The following is a 26,855-nucleotide window of genomic DNA, read 5'->3' on the forward strand; positions in this document are numbered from 1 at the left end:
AAATCTGCACCTGCTAATGCTCCTTATTATCAAGGGTTAAGGAGCTCTTACAGATTTATACCAAAGATTCCACATCTCTAGTACCTAAAACACGAATATAGTAGAGTAGTGATTTTGTGTCTGACATGCTTTTCGTGAATCATTGCTATATCATTAGAATTATTTTTCAGATATTGTTCACTATATCCAGTAATGAGGATTAATAGAATAAGTCACGCACACTATCACTACCTGCTCCCATGAGATTCCATATAGAGCTTAAAAATTTACCAGTTTTTTTTTTTTTTTTTTTTGCTACCCCGTCTGAGAGCAGCATGATATAAGGGCAGAGACCCTGATTCCAGGGATGTATCACTTACTGAGCAGCCTGCTGCAGTTATGATAAAAATCAGTGTTTTATTTGCTGCAGATCTAGCAGAACTCAGAATGCTGAGCTCTGTATAACCCCATCCACTTCACTGATTGACAGATTTCTGTGTACACTCTGCATAGGCCATTAGCAAATGCTCCCTCCACCATCATTCCTCCTCGGCGTCTGATGTCTCTGCACAGCGGAGGCGATGACATCACTACAAAGCGACCCTACGCAGAGATGTGCGACACTTCAGAATGCTTGTTGCAGAGACCGGTGCAGGAGGAAGCAAGGATGATAGGTGAGGTATTTATAGATAGATAGGTATTTATTTTGCCATAATACTGTATGGAGGACTATAGGGTGAATTATGATATATGGATTACTATGAGAGAAGTGCATTATACTATATGGAGGACTATGGGGAGTGCAATGTACTATATCGAGAATTATGGGGAGTGCATTATACTATACGGAGGACTGTTGTGAGTGCGTTATGCTATACGGGACTTTGGGGGGTGTATTATATTCCATGGAGGACTATGCAGAGTGCATTATACTCTATAGAGGACTATGGGGAGACCATTATACTATATGAAGGGCTATGTGGGGTTTCATTATACTATATGGAGTGCAATTATAGTGCCCTCCATATAGTGTAATGGGCCCCACATAGCCCTCCATATAGAATAATGGGCCCCACATAACCCTCCATATATTATATGAAGGGCTATGTGGGGTTATTTATACTATATGGAGTGCAATGAGGGGCCCATTATAGTGCCCTCCATATAGTGTAATGGACCCCACATAGCCCTCCATATAGAATAATGGGCCCCACATATCCCTCCATATATTATATGAAGGGCTATGTGGGGTCCATTGTACTATATGGTGGGCGGCTATGTGGGGCCAATTATACTATATGGAAGACGGGGGGCTTTTAGTTTATTTGTAAAGCTATTATAATTTTTTGGATGGCTATGCGGAGGCTTTTATACTGTATGCAAGCAATTATACAGTGTGAAGGTTTGTGTGAGGTCCATCATACTGTGTGGGGATCATTATACTGTTCGGAGGGCATTGAAATATGCTGCATCAAACACTCATTGTGGGAACTTAACCTGTGATATAAAGTCTGAAGTTACTCTGTCTGCAGCCAGCATGTGACCGTAAGTATGCACACACAGGAATCGTGACAGTGTCTACGTTGCACACTGAAATGATTTGGCGGTGTGAAATTTCATGAACAATAGAGATTCAGGAAACAGTTGAGATACAGGAGTGAATCCGGCCTCAGAGAGGCGTGCTTGTACAGAGGATCGCTGCCCTTCCAGCACACAGATGAGGACGTTTTTCCTTCACATTTGGAATTGCTTTGCTCCAGCCATAGACGCTTCTCCGCACATGGCAGGCTACCAAATGGAAAGTTTGTGTATAAATTCAGATCGTCCAGGAGCTGGAAACTTTGACTGTGTGTATACTCGCATAAACCTCCATAATTACGCATACTAATAGGGAATTTAAAATGTACAGTCATTTTTTTTTAATTACGAGTATTTTAAATGGGCATCATCTGTAGCAGAACTGTATGTCATTGCATTCTCATAAATGGCTAATTTCTGTATATTAATTAAAGGGAACCCTTCACCATGAAGTTGCAGGGGGAGCTGAGCACACTGATATACAGCTTTGTGAGGAAAGATTCAGTATAACTTTTGTTTTCATCATTTAATTCTCTGCTATTCTAGGATTTTCAGTCCAGTGGGTGATCCTATCAGTGACTGACAGCTAGGTTTGTATACATTATTATACAAAAAGGCTGTCAGTCACTGATAGGATCGCCCATTTCGCCGTTGGCTTCTTCTTCACACTCGCAATTTTACTGAGTACTAGTTCCATTGATATTGTTATAGGTAACTGCATAGTTGTCCATGTAGCTGATGTATGTTTTTTGACGCCTTAGTAATTTATATGAACCTCCAGGACGGGTCACCGGTACATACACTTATATTGCATTGTTGCCAATTTCTGTATTTCTATTGGTAGATGACCATTGTTTTCACTATTGAGTGCTGTATATTTTCATTAGCCTTTGTCTTTTATACTACTTTATAATCAGGATTATGTAATATCTCCTCCATGAGGCACTCTGCTTTTTTATTTCTTTGTATTTTGTATTTTATAATAATTAATAAAAACATGATTTTATTATAATGGATCTTTTCATTGCTGTGGAAGAAATTTTGTACCAGGGTTTGGGTTTAATATTTATGTGAAGTGCCACTGATTTTCGTAATGTGGTCATTTTTTCCTAATTATTTATGGAGAAAGGACTACATCTAGGACCGAAATATCGCCATATGGGCCAATAAAGGGCACCTTACAACTGCATTATGGAGTGCTGCTTCAAATATATATATATATATATATATATATATATATATATATATATATATATATATATATATATATATATATATATATATATATATATATATATATATATATATATACTAGCTGTACTACCCGGCTTCGCCCGGGTTAATGACTGCTGTTAGCAAAATAGAATGCGTTAACAAAAATGTATTCTGCACACAAAAACCACAAAACAAATAGATAGAAATGTAATTATTAAAAGGCAAAAACTAAGCTAATAGAAGAATTTCACAACATATATTAGCTTTGTTATACTGAGAATGTCTTTGTTGCCTATATTAACCAATCAGAGCTCAGGTTAATTAACTGTAGCAAAATAGAAGCTGAGCTGTGATTGGTTGCTATTGGCAGCCTGATAAATCCCCAGCCAACAGGAAGCCCTCCCCCCTGGCAGTATATATTAGCTCACACATACACATAATAGACAGGTCATGTGACTGACAGCTGCCGGATTCCTATATGGTACATTTGTTGCTCTTGTAGTTTGTCTGCTTATTAATCAGATTTTTATTTGTGAAGGACAATACCAGACTTGTGTGTGTTTTAGGGCGAGTTTCATGTGTCAGGTTGTGTGTGTTGAGTTGCGTGTGGCGACATGCATGTAGCGACTTTTGTGAGATGAGTTTTGTGTGGTGACATGCGTGTAGCAACATTTTGTGTGTCGAGTTGCATGTGACAGGTTAGTGTAGCAAGTTGTGTGAAAACAAGTACCACTGATACATCACCTAAAGATAAGTACCAGGATATAATATCCTATACATCTGGACAAATTCCCTATCACAAGGACACTCCGCAATAATCCAATCCTACAGCAAAAAAATGGAGTAAAATAGTCCCATACAAACGTATAAAAATAGTAACAATAAATTTTATTATAAATACTTAGATAAATACAGACTAACAGAACAAAGTCCAGAATGGTGCACATACAGGAAAACACAGGCTGTAGTCACAGAATGGGCAAGAAAAACAGCTCACATAATATAATGCATGTAATATAACTGCACTCATAGAAAGTGCCTAGTGCAGTGTAAAGTGCCTCAATACTTGCAACTATATCCCCATCTCAAGCAGAGTTCCTATGCAAATCATGTCATACATGTAACTATAGGGGATATAGAAAACAAAACAAAAGTGAACCGCACATCTTACCCATAAATCTAAGCCAGTCTGTGTCAATAGCAGCCCCGACGCGCGTTTCGCGTTGGGCTTCCTCGGGGGGCTGTGTGTGTTGAGTTGCGTGTGGCGACATGCATGTAGCGACTTTTGTGAGATGACTTTTGTGTGGTGACATGCGTGTAGCAACATTTTGTGTGTCGAGTTGCATGTGACAGGTTAGTGTAGCAAGTTGTGTGCAGCAAGATTTGTGCATGGCGAGTTTTGCGCGTGGCGAGTTTTATGTGTGGTGCGTTTTGAGTATGTGCAAGTTTTGTGTGAGGCAACTTTTGCATGTGGTGCAACTTTTGTGCATGTGGCAATTTTTCTGCGTGTGCAAGTTTTGCGTGTGGCGAGTTTTCCATGAGGTGAGTTTTGCACGTGTGGCGAGTTTTGCATGTGGAGATTTTTGCGCGTGGCGAGTTTTGAGCGGCGACTTTTGTGTTTCTCCTTTTATGTGGCGAGGTTGGTGTATGTGTGGTGAAATGTGCGCTGAGGGTGGTATATGTGTTCGAGCACGTGGTAGTGTGTGGCGCATTTTGTGTGTGCGTTCATATCCCCGTGGTGGTGTGGTGATTATCCTATGTCGGGGCCCCACCTTAGCAACTGTACAGTATATACTCTTTGGCGCCATCGCTGTCATTCTTTAAGTCCCCCTTGTTCACATCTGGCAGCTGTTAATTTGCCTCCAACACTTTTCCTTTCACTTTTTCCCCATTATGTAGATAGGGGCAAAATTGTTTGGTGAATTGGAAAGCGCGGGGTTAAAATTTCACCTCACAACATAGCCTATGACGCTCTCGGGGTCCAGACGTGTGACCGTGCAAAATTTTGTGGCTGTAGCTGCGACGGTTCAGATGCCAATCCCGGACATACATACACACATACACACATTCAGCTTTATATATTATATATATATATATATATATATATATATATATATATATATATATATATATATTTGCAGATTATGTTCCCATTGGTGTCTTGATCCAGGTGGAATCTAGTTCAGAGCCCTTTCCAGCGTGCACAATGAGGTGTCGGAGCATGGTGCCATGTGCACATTTTCGGTGAAGGCTCTGGGGATCAGTACCTGTGTAATATGCCCCAATGCCAGCTGTGCTACAATGTGCTATAGCAGCACATAACTCAAAGTGCTGAGTGCGGAGTCCAGATCTAAGGTTTCGTTCATGCCACAACACCACAAAGTGAAATTCTACCACATATCAGCAAAACCATCAGAAAATAAACCCTCTGTCTTCCTTATGTTTGCACAGTGAAGGGGAGCCAGAAGTATGCCGTTATGTTCTGCTGGATGTGTTTCTTCCAGACATTCCAATTCTTATTTTTGTAAGAATACATGCATTTTCAGTGCAGTAATTGCCATGTTTGAGAACTATTGTAATGGGCCAGGATGTACGGTAACTGGTATCATTCGGTCTAATTAATTGTGTGGCCCACTGCAAGCTTATCGACACTTGTGCTTTTTGCGTGATGATGAATGATGCACGTGGGCTGCTGTGGTTCTGCCTTACCACGGTGTTAGCGATCAATCCCTGCATGGTAACCGCGTCCATTCACATGCTGCACACTCCGTGGACACGGTGTCCTATCTAAGGTGTCACGCATAGGAACAATCAGGACTCAGCTGTGCGCTGGGTCGTATTTGCAGACATTACGGAGTTATTTTTGTAGATCTCTGTATTATGCGTGAACAAGGATGGGCGGATGCTGCAATTATTGTAGCTGTGTGGATCCATCTAGTGGTCAATTTTGGGAACAGATATTATGTAGTGCTTTTGCTAAGCGCAGTGTAAAAATGTTGTAATTTTCCTGTAACCATTTACTGAAAAAATGTTGAGTTCGGTGGAAAGTTAAGGAGAACTATTAGGGTTCATTGACAGGTACAGAATTTATTTCCCAGGCTGGAAAATCTGCCGCGTATTACAGCAACATTGTGGATAAAGTTTTCTGAAATTTCCTGCACATGTTGCATTTAAAAAAAAAAGAAAAAAAAAAGCAACTAAGGAATTGACCAGAAGTTAAACTTTATTTTATTCTGCAGATTTTTAGCTTTATGAAAACCGCGATGTAGTGCATTGGGTCTCTATAGCATAAGAATAGTAGTATGACAGTAATGGCATGGAAGAAATGCTCTTCAGACCAACTCCTTTCTGTTCCGCGGATCTTCCGTAGCGGTGACGTTCATTCACAAGGCTGAGTGCAGCGATACCGGCCGGCGCGCTGCAGGGAGACTGGGACTCGCCGATCATTCACCGGCAGAGACGTTCCATAACTCGGCAGTGACGGATGATCTACAGTCACTTCTTATCCGGGACCCCTGAACACTTTTATGTTTGGATACATTACTTTGAGTTTTGGATTACCATTCTAATAGGAATAGCATTTCTTGTAGGCTATTACTGCCGTACTGCAATTGTCATGCTACAGAGACCTTGTGCACTACAGCGCAGTTGTCCGTTTTCTTTAGGCCATGTTCACACAGTGCGTTTTTTACCGCGGAACCGCAGCGGTTTTGCCGCTGCGGTTCCGCAGCTTTTTTCCATGCAGGGTACAGTACAATGTACCCTATGGAAAACAGGAACCACTGTGCACATGATCCTGAATTTAAAAAGCCGCGCTGAATAGCTGCGGGAAAAAAGAAGGAGCATGTCACTTCTTTGTCCGAAACAGCAGCGGTTCTGCACCCATAGACCTCCATTGTGAGGTCAAACCCGCAGTAAAACCTGCAGATCAAAAATATATCTGCGGGTTTTATTGCGGTTTGTGGTGCAGAACCGCTGCAGCAGGAAGTGCGGGGAAGCGGCCGGAAGTGCGTGGGCGGAAGTGCTTGGGCGGAGAGACATGGAGGCATACCGTCGCATCGGGATCGTGTCGGCCGTTTGATTGATTTGGTGTGTGTGTGTGTGTGTGTGTGTGTGTATGTCCCCATGCGACGCTAGGGCCACCATTGTGCTAAGTCGCCGTATGGGACTACTACTCCCATCCGGTATTAGGATGGGAGAGTTGTCCCTGTGTCCGGCGACTTAGCACAGTTGTAAAGTTACACAAAACACACACAATACACATACATGACACACAGTACAGTACATACAACATATAACACAGAGTATATACTCACCAACAGCACACTTGTAGGCGAAGCCCTCGATCCTCCAGGAAAAAATCACAAAATAAAAAAATCAAATCCATACTCCCTGTCCGCAGAATCCATAAAACGAGTGTCCCACGCCGATCGGCTGCTCTCCGGCGATACACTGCCAGGAGCGAAGCTCCTAGCTGTGTATCGCGTACTGTTCCGGAGTTCAATAGCTCCGGCGTCTCGGTTAACGGCAGTACAGCTGCGTTGAACTTTCCCACGCAGCACTGCCGTTAAGCGAGAGTGCGGGGGTCAATGACCGCCGGTAAACTCGCTCGCGCATGCGCAGTGACACACCGACAGGAACTATGGCTCCTGTCAGTGTGTTGCTGCAGCCGTGGAGAGCAGACATATCTCTGGATGTGTCTGTTCTCCATGGAAGATCTTCGTGGGACCCTCGATGGATTTCTGCGGACAGGGCCAGGGAGTATGAATGTTTTTTTATTTTGCCTCTTTTTCAGGTCGAGGGTCTTCTTGACGGATTGAGCGTTTAATAAAATTTGGTCAAAAAGTGTGTGTCTTTATTTCATTAAAATATTTTTTTCTAGTCTTTGTGGGGTTTTTTAACCCTTTCATTGGCTTAATAATGGATAGGCGTCTTATTGACGCCTCTCCATTATTGACCGGGATTAATGCCACCTTACAATAGCAAAAATACGTGATACGTGGCACTTAAATACGTGGCACTTAAATACGTGATACGTGGCACTTAAATACGTGATACGTGGCACTTAAATACGTGATACGTGGCACTTAAATATGTGGCACTTAAATACGTGATACGTGGCACTGAAATACGTGGCAATTAAATATGTGATACGTGGCACTTAAATACGTGGCACTTAAATACGTGATACGTGGCACTTAAATACGTGGCACTGAAATACGTGGCACTGAAATACGTGGCACTGAAATACGTGGCACTGAAATACGTGGCACTGAAATATGTGGCACTGAAATACGTGGCACTTAAATACGTGATATGTGGCACTTAAATACGTGGCACTGAAATACGTGGCACTGAAATACGTGGCACTGAAATACGTGGCACTTAGGCTATGGTCACATTTGCGTTGTGCGCCGCAGCGTCGGCGCCGCAACACACAACGCAAACAAAAACGCAGCAAAACGCATGCACAACGCTGCGTTTTGCGCCGCATGCGTCCTTTTTTTGATTGATTTTGGACGCAGCAAAAATGCAACTTGCTGCGTCCTCTGCGCCCGGATGCGTGCGCTGCAGTGACGCATGCGGCGCAAAACGCAAGTGCGACGCATGTCAATGCGCCCCCATGTTAAATATAGGGGCGCATGACGCATGCGGCGACGCTGCGGCGCCCGACGCTGCGGCGCCCGACGCTGCGGCGCAGACCGCATATGTGAACGTAGACTTAAATAGCTAGAATGGATAGAGCTGGATCCGCGGGCTGTGATCTGGCCTACGCTCAGCACTCTGCGGAGCGCTGTCATTCAAAACACGTCCACTCATTTTGGTGTTTAGTCCCAAAATGGAGGATGGAAGAAGAAAAGGGTTGGACAAGGAAATTACATAATTTCTTTTTTTTTTTTCCCCCACTGCAGTTAAAGCTTTATTTGTGTCAAACACAGACAATCTGCAGAGAAAACTGCATAAAAAACCGCACTAAAAACCGCATCAAAAAACGCACCAAAACGCACCAAAAACCGCACCTGCGTTTTCTGCCAAGAGCTGCGGTTTTTAGTCCTGAAAAAAAGGAGGGAAATCAGGAACGTGTGAACATACCCTTACAGTTTTTCTACAACACAATCGGGCCGGGGTACAGCAGGTAACCTGCCGCTCAGTGCAGCAGCAGTGCACGCATAATGATGTGAGCGATGATATATTTATTAGATAGAATTTTAATATCAGGAAAAATCCACATGCAAACTAAATCTGCATAAAAAATTTGCACAAAAATCTGCACGTTTCACAATTTGGAGCAGGTTTTGACCATGGATTTCATTGTTTTCTTAGCAATGAATTACATCAGCAGTGAAAATCCATGTTTCTGCAATAGAGGGGATATTCTACAGATCTAATCATCAGCTGCTGTTTTTTATTATTATTATTATTATTATTATTATTTTTTACACTGTGTTGTAGGATAACCATTCCAATATTTTTATTTTTTTTTTAACCTTTTTCCTCTAGTATGTATCTTTTTGTCTGTGTATATTTCAGGATTTCTTTAGCTGCATACTTAATATGTGTGACGGCTAACTCAGGTTTTGGTAAACCTACGTGGGCTAAGCAAAAGCACATTTCCCACTCTGGTCACCAGGTTGCCTACAGTGAGGATACAACATACGTATGTGCTGCTGATGTCATTGGGGCACAATACATTGCCTTCATACAAACCCCCATTTCCGGGCGATTCTAGGTTTGAATGGGTTTTCAGGTCTTCGTTTTCAGGTTTTTCGATTAACAGCAAGTCTCCTGATGGTAAAGGGTCATCTTGGACTCTACATACGATGATCCTTCATTATGATGTTTGGAAACTCTGTTGTGCAGAATAATAAGTGCATTTTGAGAGGTTTTTTTAGTTTTGAAAATATTACTGTTATCATTGGAAAGTTTGTCCGGTACAATTTTATTTATCTTTTTTAATTTCTAACGGTTGAGGATAACATTACACTGACTCATGTGCATCACTCATTTAGGAAAATCGGAGAAAAATAGCATTTGCATAATTTGCAAGGCGGTGTAGAAGAATTGACGCTGCTTTTACAGCAATGGGCGGTCACTCAAAATAATCGATTAAGATTTCTCTTTTGTTCACTCACCGTACATTTTGTGAACTGATAGAAATGAACTAATATCAATTCTATGTTTGATACCATTCTAATCTTTGTAGCTTTTTTTTTAACATATGCCTAAAACTTTTGCACAGTAATGTAGCTGGATCGTTTCCATCTTCAGATATATTTTATTCTGGTTTACTAAATTTTGATTATTTTATTCTTTTTATCATTTAGGACCGGCCTTCTAAAAAAAGGAAATTGGAAAAATCACGTAAGCCTATGATAATCTATATGTTGGAGGCAACTGTTAACATGCTTAAGAACAAGGCTGACTGCTCCGATAAGTCAGATGTTTCTGTAGTCACAGACTTCTTAAAGAAGACACTTAGTGATCTAAAGGTAGGTGCCCAGAGCGTTGTAACCAAAAGCTTTATAAATAGTATAATTTATTGTTTTCAGGCTTACAATTTTATTTAACTTGATCAAATTAGCTAGGAAATATCATCGATAACTCTAATGGAGAAACCCATTTAACAACAGTAACATAGTCGGCAAAAACTCAAAACAACTCATTTAAATCAAGCAAAACCAGAGTATATTTAGCCCATAAAAAGTATTTGTATTTATATAATATTAAAACCGAGCATTAATCATAATCAGTTTGATGGAAAAACAATAAAGCAGATGATGCTGTCCTTAGGCAGAGACCTTTAAACACATACACATTGTTGGTAGCAATTCACAGAAATTCCTAGTGTTGGTTAGAGTACCGTAATCTAAAACATTTAATCCTTCCATATCTTCAGTTAACTTGTTAATGCATGGTAGGTACATATAATAGAAAATAGACTTACATGAAACATACCACTTCTGTGTGTGTTGTCTCCACCGCTCTAACACCGTGTATTCTTCGTCAGGAGGCATGTGTTGGGGTGGGGTGGACATAGGCTACTCTTTTCTGTTTAACTATCAGTGTGGCTAACCAAGGGGGCGTTCATCACACACCTCACAGTGTGTATGTTTCCTAGCCTGTCTAGTTAATTTGAATAATTAGTAAGTTTGGGGCAGAGAATCATTTCCCGTCTAATGGCGAGTAAACCGCCAGGGAAATCCACATAAGAGGGACAAGCCCACTTCCGGCCGTGGAATGCATGCAATGCGGTTTCCTAGAGGTCGCGCATATGCAGATGGACCCAAGCGGTTGCTCACATAGATGGCAGCGAGCCACACGCATCGGGGCAGAATGAGGCCAAGATCAAAGGTGCCGGATTACGGTGGGGAATCATTCTCGATCTATCGGCCCGTGATTCACTCACATCATCCACATATTGAGGCATGTCAGTTTGCGGCCATGGAACGCAAGCATTGAGAGGCCGTCAGGGTATCGGTGCGTGCGCGAGCAGATCCAATTGGCCACTTGCAGAGATGCCAGTGAGTGAGTAACAAGTCATGCGCACTGATGCAGAATGATTATACCGCTAGGGATGAGGGACCAAATACATTAGTTACATAAAGGGATAAATGTTGGCCTTCATTATTCTATGATTATAAGTATGAGAGGAAATGCTAAAGTGCATGTTTTAATTGATAAGCGTAAATCTATTGTGATATAAATATTAATTTAAAATCTGTAATACTACGGTCAATGTGCAAATAATGTGAAGCATTGAAAGTACATGCTAAATGTAAAAGCTCACAGACGCACAAAGAGGACTTAAAAATCCTCCAGAAAATTGACAAAAAACTGTAGGCCTCTATTCACACAGCATGCATTTTGTAGCACTGGGCAGCCCGCCTGTATGTGCGTTAGTAATAGGCTGTAGACCAAATGCTCTGCATTGTTTGTGTGAACAATGCCACATACAAACTATTATCGCTTATCTTTTTGTGCACTAATGCCAAACAACCAATACTGGATTGAAAGTGGTTGTTTCATTGGTATTTTTTGCACCTGTGTTGTTGCCATCATTAATCGGGCCCGATGCGCCCTGCTGGTGCATTTGTTTGGAGGCTTCAGCAGGTAACCATCTCTGCTTTTTTCTCTGTGATTTTTTTACATGCTAAATGTATATAAATTGTTAAGTTTTGCAATGTGCATAGAATATATACAGATGGTGAATTAAAGTGCAAGTACATTTTATATAAATTGAACCAATTAAAAATAATGCAAACAAAATTATAAATGAAAAAAGAAATAAAAATGATAAATAATTAAACTCAAATATAAAAATAAAAGATAATTAAAAAATAGAAGAATAATAAGATAATTAACATAATAATGAACAAGCTATCCCAATAGATGGATATTTTTTTTTTTTTTTTTCATTTTACATTTATCCTTTTGGTTTTTTCCCTTCTTTTCTTCCCTTGTATTTTGGATTCATCATACAGTTATCTAAAAACAAATCCACCGCTCAGAGAATGAGTTCATCAAGACTGTTTTAATATTATTAAAATAAAAAATATTTTTTATGGGTTAAATATACTCTGGTATTGCTTGATTTAAGTTAGAAAATATCATTGTAAAATCTGATCAGACTAATAATATTCATTCGTCCAATGTAATAATAAACTGTGCTGCAGGTAATAGGGCTAGGTCCTCTTTTTATTTATTTTAACATGGAAGGCAAGGTGTGTAGGTACAGAGGCCTAAATATCCAGGTCCTGATTGATTCTTTGCTGACAGGACAGTTATCACACTGTTGACAAGAATAAAACCCAAATCCTATCACACTCCCTTACTCATATTTTTTAAATGCAGACATACTGTTAATATGCCATCCAGTACCTGATAATTGTCCGCATTCATGCAGTTATGCACTAAAGTGTATCTTTTTGCATAGAAATTCAAGTTTGTCAGTTTTATATGTGTAATATATATTTATGTGTGTGTATGTGTATATTTATATATATATATACACACACACACACACACACACACACACACACACACACACACTCACTCTATATCTATATATATATATGTATATTTATATACACTCACCGGCCACTTTATTAGGTACACCTGTCCAACTTCTTGTTAACACTTAATTTCTAATCAGCCAATCACATGGCGGCAACTCAGTGCATTTAGGCATGTAGACATGGTCAAGACAATCTCCTGCAGTTCAAACCGAGCATCAGTATGGGGAAGAAAGGTGATTTGAGTGCCTTTGAACGTGGCATGGTTGTTGGTGCCAGAAGGGCTGGTCTGAGTATTTCAGAAACTGCTGATCTACTGGGATTTTCACGCACAACCATCTCTAGGGTTTACAGAGAATGGTCCGAAAAAGAAAAAAAATCCAGTGAGCGGCAGTTCTGTGGGCGGAAATGCCTTGTTGATGCCAGAGGTCAGAGGAGAATGGGCAGACTGGTTCGAGCTGATAGAAAGGCAACAGTGACTCAAATCGCCACCCGTTACAACCAAGGTAGGCCTAAGAGCATCTCTGAACGCACAGTGCGTCGAACTTTGAGGCAGATGGGCTACAGCAGCAGAAGACCACACCGGGTACCACTCCTTTCAGCTAAGAACAGGAAACTGAGGCTACAATTTGTACAAGCTCATCGAAATTGGACAGTAGAAGATTGGAAAAACGTTGCTTGGTCTGATGAGTCTCGATTTCTGCTGCGACATTCGGATGGTAGGGTCAGAATTTGGCGTAAACAACATGAAAGCATGGATCCATCCTGCCTTGTATGGAGCATCTTTGGGATGTGCAGCCGACAAATCTGCGGCAACTGTGTGATGCCATCATGTCAATATGGACCAAAATCTCTGAGGAATGCTTCCAGCACCTTGTTGAATCTATGCCACGAAGAATTGAGGCAGTTCTGAAGGCAAAAGGGGGTCCAACCCGTTACTAGCATGGTGTACCTAATAAAGTGGCCGGTGAGTGTGTGTATATATATATATATATATATATATATATATATATATATATATATATATATATATATATATATATATATATATATATATATATATATATATATATATATATATACATACACACACACACACACACGCACGCACGCACGCACACACACACACACACACACTCTATATCTATATATGTATATTTATATATATATATATACACACACACACACACACACACACACACACACACACACACACACACACACACACACTCTATATCTATATATATATATATATATATGTATATTTATATATATATATATATATACACAGACACACACACACACACACACACACCACACCGTATATACTCGAGTATACCTAATTTTTACCATAAAAAATCCCTACCCTGTTAAGCTTGACCCCCTCATCCCTACCCTGGTATGCATGGCTCCCTCATCCCTATCTTGGTATGCATGGCCCCCTCATCCCTATCCTGGTATGCATGGCCCCCTCATCCCTATCCTGGTATGTATGGCCTCCTCATCTCTAGCCTGGTAGGCATGGCTTCCTCATCCCTATTCTGTCAGGAATGGTCGCCCTCATCCCAATCCTGGTATGCAGGGCCCCATCCTTATCCTGGTATGATTGCCCCCCACCCCCATACTGGTATGCATGGCCCCATCCGAAAACATAAAAAAACCCAAACACATTACCCTTACCTTCCCGGCGCTCCCTCGCAGCATCTTGTTCCGATGCCAGCAGCTACTTTATGCTTGTGACCAGCGCAAGGCAGGGACATCATGCGCTGCTTGCAAGCCGGAATACTCACTGCTCTGCACGCCGGGACTGTGTGCGTGGAGAGCAGTGAGTATTCATTTCTCTTTAATAGCGAGCACAGTGTCAGCTGCAGCCTTCCTGCAGATGCTGGTGGTCACGTGTGCCGCTACCTAAGAGAAATGAATGTTCACCTGATTCCACTCCCATGGGTGTGGAATGCAGTGAATATTTATTTCTTTTTAGCAGCGGGCACAGGAGCACCCAAAATTTTCCTCCACATTTTTGTGTGTCTTATGGTCCGAAAAATACAGTGTGTGTGTGTGTATATGTTTATGTACTACATGCACATATCCTCACATTTTACCAGAACTGATGGGATCAAAATCTCATAACCATTTGCCCCAAATAAACAAAAAAAAGTTGCACTCTGTAGTGTTAAAGCATGTCAATATGAATAGCTATACTGCTTCTGGATACTAGGATAAAAATGAGACGCTTAGCACGTAATTTGGCCAGTTCCTGCATGCCCAGCAGCCAACAAAAAGGCTTTCTCTAATTTGCTGGGTAATGTTTGTCTAGTGTGAATACCTCTCTAAATTTGAAGTCTGAATTCCTGGGTAGATGTGAATACCTCTCTTCAAAGGCTGATTTTATGGGTAGGCAGGTCGCTGTTGCAATTAAAGTCCACCACATGCCGGAGGGTGGAGTGCTCGATCAGAGAGCTAATATACAACTGACAAAAGACTGACTGGCACTATGGACATGGCCGCTCCTAGTATGCACCTGTTCACACTAGCTTGGAAGAATCAGTCAGTCTTTTGTCAGTTGTCACAATTGCCCTAATTAGGCTTAGAGGCTGAGATGCCTCTAAACTTATCACTCATTTAGTAGGAACAATGCCCTGAATAAGACAATCCCAGTGCACATATCCTCTTTAATTGGTAAGGGAGGTGATACCATGAAGAAAAGTTTCCTCTGTATCTTACTCCCTGACATACTCACACATCCAATCAAAAAGTAAAACTTTTCATACTGCCCTCCGAAGTAAAGTGAAAGCAGTGCCTAAAAATCCAGGCTCATTGATTGAAGCAGATGGTTTTTATTATGCTTCTCACTACCAGTAATGTATACATTTCTGCGTCTTTCCCTTTTATATGAGCTGTTTCTCAGTGCATGTGACAGTTTGCTTCTCTATCATTAGTTAATAGCAGGTTTATTAGCTGGGGGATTGTCTTATGAGTAATAATGGAGCATAAAGAAATGTTCTGGGAGGAAGAAATACAGAATGATTTGTAGAGTTCTTGGGACAGTATTGGCTGGGGTAGTAACAATGGGTTCTCTTACGAAACCCACTCTAATAAGCTGGTTGTCAATGTTACGCTTACCGGCACACTACCCAATGATAAAGACGTATTCCAGTGCCCACAAAAAAACAAGATGTCACACAGCAGGGATGAGAAATAAAAAACAGATGGCTCTCATAATATGGTGATATGAAAGAAAATCATTTGTGCAAACATTTCCTGTACGGTGAACATAAAACAAAACTGAAAAGAAATGCGGAATTGCTTCCCCTGCCCAACTCCCTTAAAAAAAAGTGATAGTTTTTCAATACAATATATGAATATGTAATTCTAGATGGTACCTATTAAAATAAAACACAACTTGTTTCTTAAACATGTCCTCATATCGCTGAAATATTAAATGGCAGTGGCTCTTACAACACAGTAATTTAAAAAAAAAATCAGTAAATTTTAAAAAAGCGCTGTGTCTTTAAGGCCCCAAAAAGTATCCTTATGGGATTATTCCCAAAGTAGTAAGTGTAGGGGGATAAAAGATCACATAGTGTCCTCTGAGGGTCTGGGATCCGGGAACAAGGCTCTTTAGATGGCCTCCACACCATTCATTGCACATGGGACAAGTCTCTTTGTAGCACCATCTTGCACGCAGCGGTTACACATGTGCAGTATTGACACATCTATGCAGACTCTTTAATGATGGAGAACTTTTGACTTTTTGCTATTGCTGTCCCTTTCATCCTTTTCCTGTTTAGTATGTGATCCAAGCGACAATCCAAGTGTGCGTGTTTTTACATATGAAAATGCAAAATGACAGATGGACGAACAGATGAATTTGTGAAATATTATAGCAAGTTTATCCAATTTGTAAAAAGTTAATTAACAGTAAACAGCCAATCATCCTTAGTGTTCACAGAGAGTTGCCAGCAATGCTTAATTAGTGCAGAATAACTAGGAGATGGCGGAAAGCACCATTTGTGGAAGAACCCCTAGCACTGTCATTAATTAAGACAACAGATACTTAGTCCCTTTATTGAAATATACAAACAGCATTTTAGAACGTGTGTACATAGATACGCGGATGGATAAGCGCTCCACCCATCAGTTTCACGATGTCTTTAATTAATGCTGGATCCAAATTATTATTTATTATTATAGGGCCATTTATTCCATGGCGCTTTACATGTGAGGAGGGGTATACATAACTAGATGGGTATTTCCTGAAGGAACTACAGATAGTGCTTTGGAATGGTGCCCGAGCTGCCCCTGCAAGACTTTCACACTTGGGTGCCCCTCAGGCGCTGGTTTGGTAGTTGTAGCCCCTCAGGGTTGAGGATTTGGTGGGCGGGGCCCCTCGGGGTCCGATTTGGTGGGCTTGACCCCTCGGGGTCCGATTTGGTGGGCGGGGCCCCTCGGGGTCCGATTTGGTGGGCGGGGCCCACACGGGACGAGAGGGTGTCATAGTCACTTTATTCTGATGTTTGACTTTGACATATGATCATGTCCTAAAATGGACACCGTATATTTGCATAGCTGCCATCTTTGGAAGGTCAAGTTGGGGGTAATGGAAAGTTTGCCATTATTTCCTATGTGAAATTTTTTTTTTTAAAATGCAGTTTTTAAAAAAACCTACAAAACGGATCAACTCGAAAAATACTTAGCACACCTCTCGTGGACGCTGGCTTCGAAATGATGCCTCACTGGAGTCTGTGCGTGCAGCGGTTCGGGCCGCATTAATTGCGGAAAAAAGCCTAATAAGAATAAGAAGAAGAAGTTAACCACGTTCGGATTACAATATAGTGCTTTGTTCCAAAGCACTATAATAAAAAACAAGTACAATAATCGTAAGCTATACAAGTCATGACTGGTGCAGGAGGAGAGAAGACCCTGCCCGCGAGGGCTCACAATCTACAAGGGAAGGGTGAGGATACCATAGGCGAGGGCAGAACAGGTCATGCAGCGGTTTGGTGAATCGATGGTTACTGTAGGTTGTAGGATCTAAATCTCTTCACATACCCTGCCGTACATGTGCATCACGGTTAGAGAGTGTGTCTATGGAAAAGGCTCAAGAGCTGTGTCTGCTCCATCCATGGCTGATGCCAGCTGTAATCTGCCTAAAACATCAGCAATTGGCGCTAGCCACGATCACTGCTAATATGTCGCTGTCAATTTCCGGTGGGCGTACTGACTGGCGCCCAACACTATAGCAGGGGACCTGTGGGTTATCATTAGTGATGAGCAAACATGCTCAGATGAGGAGTTATCCAAGCATGATTGGGCGCTAACAGAGTGTCTTTGGCATGCTCAAAAAATATGTTGCGGCTGTTGAACATGCAGGCTCGTAGACTTCAACATCTTTTCTGAGCACGCCAAAGACACTTGGTTAGCGCCCGAGCCTGGTCGGTTAACACCTTATCTAAGCACGTTCACTCTTCACTAGTTACCATGACAGTAGGGGCCTGCTTACCGTCCTTGTAGCAGCCATCTTGATACTGTGGTATTGCACTATATAGTATAAGTGATCCAACGATTGGAGACTACTGTAATCCCTTAGAAGTCTAAAAAATAAAGTAATTTAAAAAAAGCGTTTTAAAAAGCATAAAAAAATAAAAACCATAAGTCTAAGTCACCACTCTTTTTCCAGTTTTAAAATAAAGAAATTATTTTTTTGTTGTTGGCGTGTCCATAAAAGTTCAATATATCAAACTATTTAAAACATATGTTGAACTCCGAAAAAAATAAAAAAACCCAGATTTGCAGTTTTTCAATGACTGGTTTACACACACACACACACACACACACACGTATTGCCATTACACAGGTTTTGCTATACACATTTATTTCCTTTGTATAGCAACAACACAAAAAAACTGAGGAGAAAAAAGGCAAATTGGACCTAATCTCACACTAAACCCTAAAAATGGGTCTGATAAAATATGGAAAAAAAACAGTAATTGCGATAATTTTCTGGGAGGGATAATTTTTTTTAATGTGGTTTTGAGCATTTTGAGGGGTGCAGTTTTTAAAATAGCTGATTAAACTTTTAACCTTTTTAACTTCCTAACAAAAAAAAATGTTTAAAAAATGACACTGATGTAGACGTGATAAATATTATTTATTAAATATTTAATATGACATAGCTGGTTTAAGGGCATAAAATAAAGAGTTTTAAAATTGTGAAATGTTCACCTAATTTGATATTTTTACAATTAAATGCAACAAATATTGTCCTAAATTTACCATTACCACAAAGTACAAAGTGTCACGAAAGAAAACAATCTCAGAATCACCATGCTATATTGAAGCGTTCAGAGTCATTACCTCAAAGTGACATTGGTCAGAATTGTAAAAATTTGGCCTTGTCAGGAAGATGAAAACTGGCTCCGAGTGAAGAGGTTAAAATGTATGTTTTGTAATTTAAGGTGCTTTTCTATCTGAATTGGAATAATATAGTCCTATTAAATATATTTTGTTTGCAGAGTGCTGAAAGTCTTTGGTGGTTTAATTGATGCAGCTGTTTTTGTACCATTGCATTATGGTAGTCTCACTCATGGAAATGGCAATATCAGGTATAGGTAGGTTAGTAGAGGGAAAGGAACACATGACATTCAGTTTGGGAAAGATTCAGTTTCAGATACAGTGACTGATGACATGATGTTAGAGATAACGGACAGACAGCCACTGGTATTTTGCAGCAATCTGGGAGTTAAATCAGGAGAGGATGTGCATAATGGGTGTCACCAGCATAAAGATGGTACTAGAAACCAAATCAGCTGATCATGTGTCCAATACAGGCAGTGTAAAGAGAACAGTGGAGGGGGCCTAGATTGGAACCCTGACTGTAACGGGGAGAACAAATGAAGAATAGCAGCAAAAAACACTAAAAAGGAGCTGTCAGGTAAGGTAAATGGAGAGCCAAGAGAGAGCGATATCGTAGAGGTCGGTAGAGATGAAGCATAGTGAAGAGGAGCTGTTGATCCATGGTGTCTGTGATCAAAGTTTGAGCAGCGTGGGATATGATTTTCTTGAATAAGGAGAAGATGGGGAAAAAAAAAATATGTATAACCATTTTTTTCTAATTTGCACATGTTTATGTGGGAGTAGTGTGTGTAAATGTAATAGCGTCACTTCTGCCTTCCCGCTCACGCCTCATATGCGACGTACCAACAAGATGCAACTCCACCTCGCATATGCTGGAGAGACTGCGAGCAGCAGCAGGCAATAGTGGAGTTTCATCTGAAGCACCCATGGCTGAGTCGCTCTGTGGAACTTCACCACCGATGTTATTTTAAGTAATTTCCCTATCCACATTTGTTTGAAGGTCGATTGTCCTGCTCTTACCCCCAGAGACCTCGGGTTGTCATGCCAATACACCGGTGACCCGCGATCACGTGACGGGGGTCACCGGTTTGCGTATTTCCGGCGCGATTGCCGGAAGCACGATTTAAATGCTGCTGTCCGAGTTTGACAGCGGCATTTAACTGGTTAATAGCCACATGGGGAATTGCAATCCGCATGCGTCGTTTTGACGATGCGGAGAAAAAAAGAAATTGCTACAAGCTGCGTCCTACGCTGGTCGCCACATCGTCAAAACGACGCATGCGGAAGCATCCGCATACAGCCGCACGACCTGCGTACCTAATGTTAAAGATAGATATGCAGGCCGCATGCAGAAGTAGGCGGAGCTAGAGGCGGCGGTGCGGCCGAGGGTGGGGCTTCACGGAGGAAGTCCGCAGCTCCTCAAAACGCTAATGTGAAACCAGCCTAACATAGGCAGCCTTAGGATTAATCACAATATTTTATGTACAGTATTTGTTCATGCAATTAAGTCTTTTTTTTTTTTTTTTACAGGTACAACATAAACCTGTTCCCTGTGGAAATGGAGAAGAAAGCTTATTTTTGACCGCAATTGAAAACTCGTGGGTGCACAACCGTAAAAAGAGGAGGGATCGAATGAGACAACTGAGAGAGGTACCTCGAGCTCCTGAAGAAAATTTCCTGCCAGTTAGGAAGGATGAAAGCCAGCCTGAAGATGGCGAGACCTCAGTAAAACCAGCATCCTTTGATGAAAAAAATCTTTCTACTTCCGGCATAGTTGATGCTGCAGCTTTGCCTGACGACACTGCTCCCGAATCTATGGAGGAGGACTCCAGACCATTGCCAGAACAGGTGGAGGTGTCCTCTACCATAGATCAGGTCACGGAAGTTGATGAGCATGATTCTTCTGAAGTCAGCCAAGTCGGCCCAGGATCGTCACAGCCCGTCTGTAGCAGTAACGCCCCCTTTCTTTTTAAATGTGTAATGAACATTAAGAAGGAGGCCACCACGGTATTGGTAGAGTTGCACTGGGTGGAAGGACACAACAGGGACTTGTTGAGCCAACTGTGCACACACTTGAGGAACCTGATTTGTAGACTTGCCATGAGTTAGTTCCCGTGTAACCATTTGATGTTTATGTTCTGGTTTCTAATGTTTTTACAATTTTTTTTTTTAACTCCTATAACAATTATGACCTTTCTCTGTGCCAGTATAACCAGGGTTTTATTCTTTACACACTGCTCCATCAATGTGAATCTGTCACTGCATTATCTACTGGAATAGCCAGTGTCATTTAAATAAAACCAAAGATTTGCTAAGGAGTGTGGTACACGATGATTTGTACTAGGGTGTGAGTTAATATTTTAACTTTTCATTATTGAAAACTGCTGTTACTTTAAGCATATAAAGCCTGTACAAAGGTGACAACAGAAAAAATACACATTCTTCCTGCTCTGGTGTTTTAATATTGTAAGACACAATCTATTCTGAAACTAATTTTAAAGAGGTCGGTGCGTTATAACAACTATTCACGGGAAGTCAGTGAGGACATCATATATTTATGTCCAGAAATATGAGTAGGAAGTCCATGTCTGAATCTCACAGCCCTTTTCCATAAATAATCTGCCTTCCTTGTGTGACCTTCCTATTTGCTCTTTTTGTTTGCTGCTCACACAATCTTCTGCATGTATTCACTATTCTCTGCAACTCACTACCCCAACACTTCAAATTTTCCTCCCACCGTAAAGAGAAGCTGCCCCCAAGGTCAAAAGTGGCCAGGTTTTGTTCTCATTTTATTTATGGTTTTCCCCTGATTATTCAATATATATATATTTTGAAATCCTCCATACCTTTCTAGAGATATGGGACATTTTTATTAATGCTCATTTTTATGGTCTGTAACAAGGGGATGCTCACAGGATTATCTGGAGGGGTGTCTTTAGGCAGCAATGCATAATGAGCTACGCTCTTTTGGTAAAGACCATCAAAGTTAGCATTAAATAAAAAGGCCCATATCTCTGGGCACATATAGCGGATAAAAAAAAGTAAAAAAACGGGAGCAGAAGATGTAAAATATGACAAAAACTGCCCACTAGTGATGAGCACACGTGCTCTGATAAGGAGTTTTCTGAGCATCCTTGGATGCTAACCAAGTGTATTCGGTGTGCTTGAAAAATATGTTCAGGTCCCTGCCCCTGCATCTCTCGCGGCAGTTCGACACCCACAGCACATGCAAGGATGGCCTGTTTGTTAGGCAATCTCTACATGTTTTGCGGCTGTCGAACAGCTGAGCCGTGGGGACGCAAACATGTTTTACGAGCACGCCAAAGACACTCAGCACCTGAGTATGCTTGGGTAACACCTTATCTGAGCACATTCGCTCATCGCTACTGCCCATCTTTGACCTAGTGACAAGTCTTCTTTAAAACCCTCAAAAGCAACCTGAAAACTCACCTCTTCAAAAAAGATTACAACCTAAAATGCCCTCACCTGCTCGCTCTTTTTTTTCTTCTTCCCCTTGTAGATGTTAATCCCAGTCTTTCCCTCCTCCCGTGGAGACAATTTCCATATATATGGACTAATGTTCTTATAATACAGTAAGAAATAATAGAAAACTAGTATCTTAAGTGGCATAATTATTGATGAAGTTGTTGGTCGGGTGTTGCCACGCTGCATCCTGCCCATGCTTTGCCCACATAAGCAGAACTGACCGGGACTGGCGTGAAAATGCCAAAAGCCTCAATTTTTGTGCAGCTTCCCATTGCACAAAAATGTAAAAATTTTGTAAAGTGTTTTACACTTCAAACTTGCATATACACTTTGATGAATTGGCCCCTAAGAATTTAATCAATGCTTGTTTTACTTTGGCAAGAATGTCGCTAGGGCATTAATAAATGGGAACAGAATCAATGTAGGAGCACAGGTGGAGAAAATTGAGTGGTGTAACAGACTACATAAATGTGCAGGCTCAAAAATGCAATGAGATAAAATGGTTTTAGGGTAGACTACATACAAGCCACAAGATAAGAAGTTGCTAAAACAGGTCAAAAATCAACACATTTTGGGGTCCACCATTTCCCTTCCTGAAGAGTAGGAAGGAGAAATAGTGAAATGCGTTGTGGTTTACAATGGAACCTTTCCATTCTATTACATTATTGAGCCTACACATTTATGAGAAGTCTGAAGCTACCTGTGGTGCTCCAGGATAAGGAGGGGTTGGTGAGGTCAGTCCCATTCCCTTACCATTATTTTCGCTCATATTGATACTACAACGTTATTATTAGTCTCTTTTCTTCAGCTGAGTTTCCCAGTCACTGTATTTTGTTTTCCTTTCTCATTTATGTTTGCTGTCAACATTGTTTTAGTTTCTCTTGAAGGAAGGTGACTCATAAGAATTAGGATCTGAATTTCTACCCTAGGGATGGAGTGATATACTCTATCCATTTATACTCTATCCATTGTGCCCGGCGATATCTCAGAGATGAACTAAGGATTGGTGTGCGGTCTACTGAAAGGACACATTCAGGGGGTTGTATACCTGATCTGTTATTTTTCTTACTTCTTGTCACCATATCCCATTGGCACTGTTACATACATTTTTTTATATATATTTTTGTTTAGCTAAGGCATAAAGATGATGAGATTGGTGTATAATATAATCTAAATATAACAATTGGAAGATGGCATCCATATGCAATTATGGAGAATGGTCAAGTAGCTAATAGTCCCATTATTTGCAAGAATTACACAGAATTATTTGCTTTAGAAGCATTTGCTTTGAGGTTATACAAAGAGCACCAGGGAAGAAAGGCATATTATTGCTTAGGTACAGTAGTGTTCAAAATGATAAGGGTGTTCAAAAACATATGAGTTGATCACACAATCTTTATGCTAGTTTTTATTTCCATGCATTGGGAACATTGCACTCCGTTTTCTAATTCAAAACATGAAGAGAAATGTATATAATTTTTAACTACTTTAAAAAAAATGAACATTGGACTTTAAAAAAAAATAAATAAATAGCAGTGTCTGCAGTTTTCTTTACAAACTCACAATATGTACTTTTTTTATGGATTTAGCATTCCTGTGAGTCACTAACCAAATATTTAGTTGTTATCCACAGTATTTTAGAACTACTTCACATCTACACTGTGTTCCAAATTATTATGCAAATTGGATTTAAGTGTCATAAAGATTTAATTGTTTGTTTTTCAAATAAACTTGTGGATGGTATTGTGTCTCAGGGCTCAATGGATCACTGAAATCAATCTTAAACACAAGATAATTAGTTTTCCAGGTGATTCTAATTAAAGGAAAACTACTTAAAAATGATGTTCCACATTATTAAAGGGAACCTGTCATCTGAATTTGGCGGGACCGGTTTTGGGTCATATGGGCGGGGTTTTCGGGTGTTTGATTCACCCTTTCCTTACCCGCTGGCTGCAATATTGGATTGAAGTTCATTCTCTGTCCTCCGTAGTACTTGCCTGCACAAGGCAATCTTGCCTAGCGCAGGCGTGTACTCCGGAGGACAGAGAATGAACTTCAATCCAATATTGCGGCCAGCATGCAGCCAGCGGGTAAGGAAAGGGTGAATCAAACACCCGAAAACCCCGCCCATATGACCCAAACCCGGTCCCGCCAAATTCAGGTGACAGGTTCCCTTTAAGCGGGCCACAGGTTTCAAGCTATATGGGAACTAAAAAGGATCTCTCCGCTGCTGAAAAGCGTTATAGTGCAATGCTTTGGACAAGGTATGAAAAAATTAGATATTTCACGTAATCTTAAGAGTGATCATCACACTGTGAAGAGATTTGTGACTGAAACAGAGCACAGACAGAGTTCATGCAGATAAAGGCATAATGAGGAAGGTTTCTGCCAGACAAATTCATTGGATTAAGAGAGTAGCTGCCAAAATACCATTACAAAGCAGCAATCAGTTATTTGAAGCTGCTGGTGCCTCTGGAGTCCCTCGAACCTCAAGGTGTAGGATCCTTCAAAGGTTTGCTGTGGTGCATAAACCTACTATTATGCCACCCCTAAACAGTGTTCACAGGCAGAAACGGTTGCAGTGGGCCCAGACTTAACTTTCAAACAGTCTTGTTTACTGATGAGTGTTGAGCTGCCCTGGATGGTCCAAATGCATGGAGTAGTGGATGGCCACCATGTCCCAACAAGGCTGCAACGTCAGCAAGGAGGTGGAGGAGTCATGTTTTGGGCCGGAATCATGAGGAAACAGCTGGTAGGGCCCTTTAAGGTTCCTGAAGGTGCTCACATCAAAACAGCAGCTCTGGGAGGCTATTCTGACTTCATGCAAAGAAATACAAGCAGAAACTCTCCAAAAACTCACAAGTTCAATGGATGCAAGAATTGTGAAGGTGATATCAAAGAAGGGTTCCTACAGTTGTGGCCAAAAGTATTGACACCCCTGCAATTCTGTCAGGTAATACTCAGTTTCTTCCTGAAAATGATTGCAAACACAAATTCTTTGTTATTATTTTCATTTAATTTGTCTTAAATGAAAAAACACAAAAAGAATTGTCCTAAAGCCAAATTGGATATAATTCCACACCAAACATAAAAACGGGATGGACAAAAGTATTGGCACTGTTCGAAAAATCATGTGATGCTTCTCTAATTTGTGTAATTAACAGCACCTGTAACTTACCTGTGGCACCTAACAGGTGTTGGCAATAACTAAATCACACTTGCAGCCAGTTGACATGGATTAAAGTTGACTCAACCTCTGTCCTGTGTCCTTGTGTGTACCACATTGAGCATGGAGAAAAGAAAGACGACCAAAGAACTGTCTGAGGACTTGAGAAACCAAATTGTGAGGAAGCATGAGCAATCTCAAGGCTACAAGTCCATCTCCAAAGACCTGAATGTTCCTGTGTCTACCGTGCGCAGTGTCATCAAGAAGTTTAAAGCCCATGGCACTGTGGCTAACCTCCCTAGATGTGGACGGAAAAGAAAAATTGACAAGAGATTTCAACGCAAGATTGTGCGGATGTTGGATAAAGAACCTCGACTAACATCCAAACAAGTTCAAGCTGCCCTGCAGTCCGAGGGTACAACAGTGTCAACCCGTACTATCCGTTGGCGTCTGATTGAAAAGGGACTGTATGGTAGGAGACCCAGGAAGACCCCACTTCTTACCCCGAGACATAAAAAAGCCAGGCTGGAGTTTGCCAAAACTTACCTGAAAAAGCCTAAAACGTTTTGGAAGAATGTTCTCTGGTCAGATGAGACAAAAGTAGAGCTTTTTGGGCAAAGACATCAACATAGAGTTTAGAGGAGAAAAAAAGAGGCATTCAAAGAAAAGAACACGGTCCCTACCGACAAACATGGCGGAGGTACCCTGATGTTTTGGGGTTGCTTTGCTGCCTCTGGCACTGGACTGCTTGACCATGTGCATGGCATAATGAAGTCTGAAGACTACCAACAAATTTTGCAGCATAATGTAGGGCCCAGTGTGAGAAAGCTGGGTCTCCCTCAGAGGTCATGGGTCTTCCAGCAGGACAATGACCCAAAACACACTTCAAAAAGCTCTAGAAAATGGTTTGAGAGAAAGCACTGGAGACCTCTAAGGTGGCCAGCAATGAGTCCAGACCTGAATCCCATAGAACACCTGTGGAGAGATCTAAAAATGGCAGTTTGGAGAAGGCACCCTTCAAATATCAGGGACCTGGAGCAGTTTGCCAAAGAAGAATGGTC

At 41.1% G+C, this 26,855-nt stretch overlaps 1 protein-coding gene across 1 annotated transcript in view; it reads left to right on the plus strand.

Annotated features, from left to right (window-relative positions):
• Positions 1-24,376, plus strand: part of METTL16 (methyltransferase 16, RNA N6-adenosine) — a 106,302-nt gene extending 81,926 nt beyond the window's left edge. The window contains exons 9-10 of the mRNA XM_077294411.1: positions 10,098-10,262; positions 20,673-24,376. Coding sequence (XP_077150526.1) covers positions 10,098-10,262; positions 20,673-21,251 — 744 coding nt within the window. The 3' untranslated portion in view covers positions 21,252-24,376. The remainder of the gene's footprint in view (positions 1-10,097; positions 10,263-20,672) is intronic.
• The last annotated feature ends 2,479 nt before the right edge of the window (positions 24,377-26,855 follow it).

This window comes from Ranitomeya variabilis, chromosome 3 (genome assembly GCF_051348905.1).
Source record: "Ranitomeya variabilis isolate aRanVar5 chromosome 3, aRanVar5.hap1, whole genome shotgun sequence".
In the NCBI taxonomy this organism is placed as follows: Eukaryota; Metazoa; Chordata; class Amphibia; order Anura; family Dendrobatidae; genus Ranitomeya; species Ranitomeya variabilis.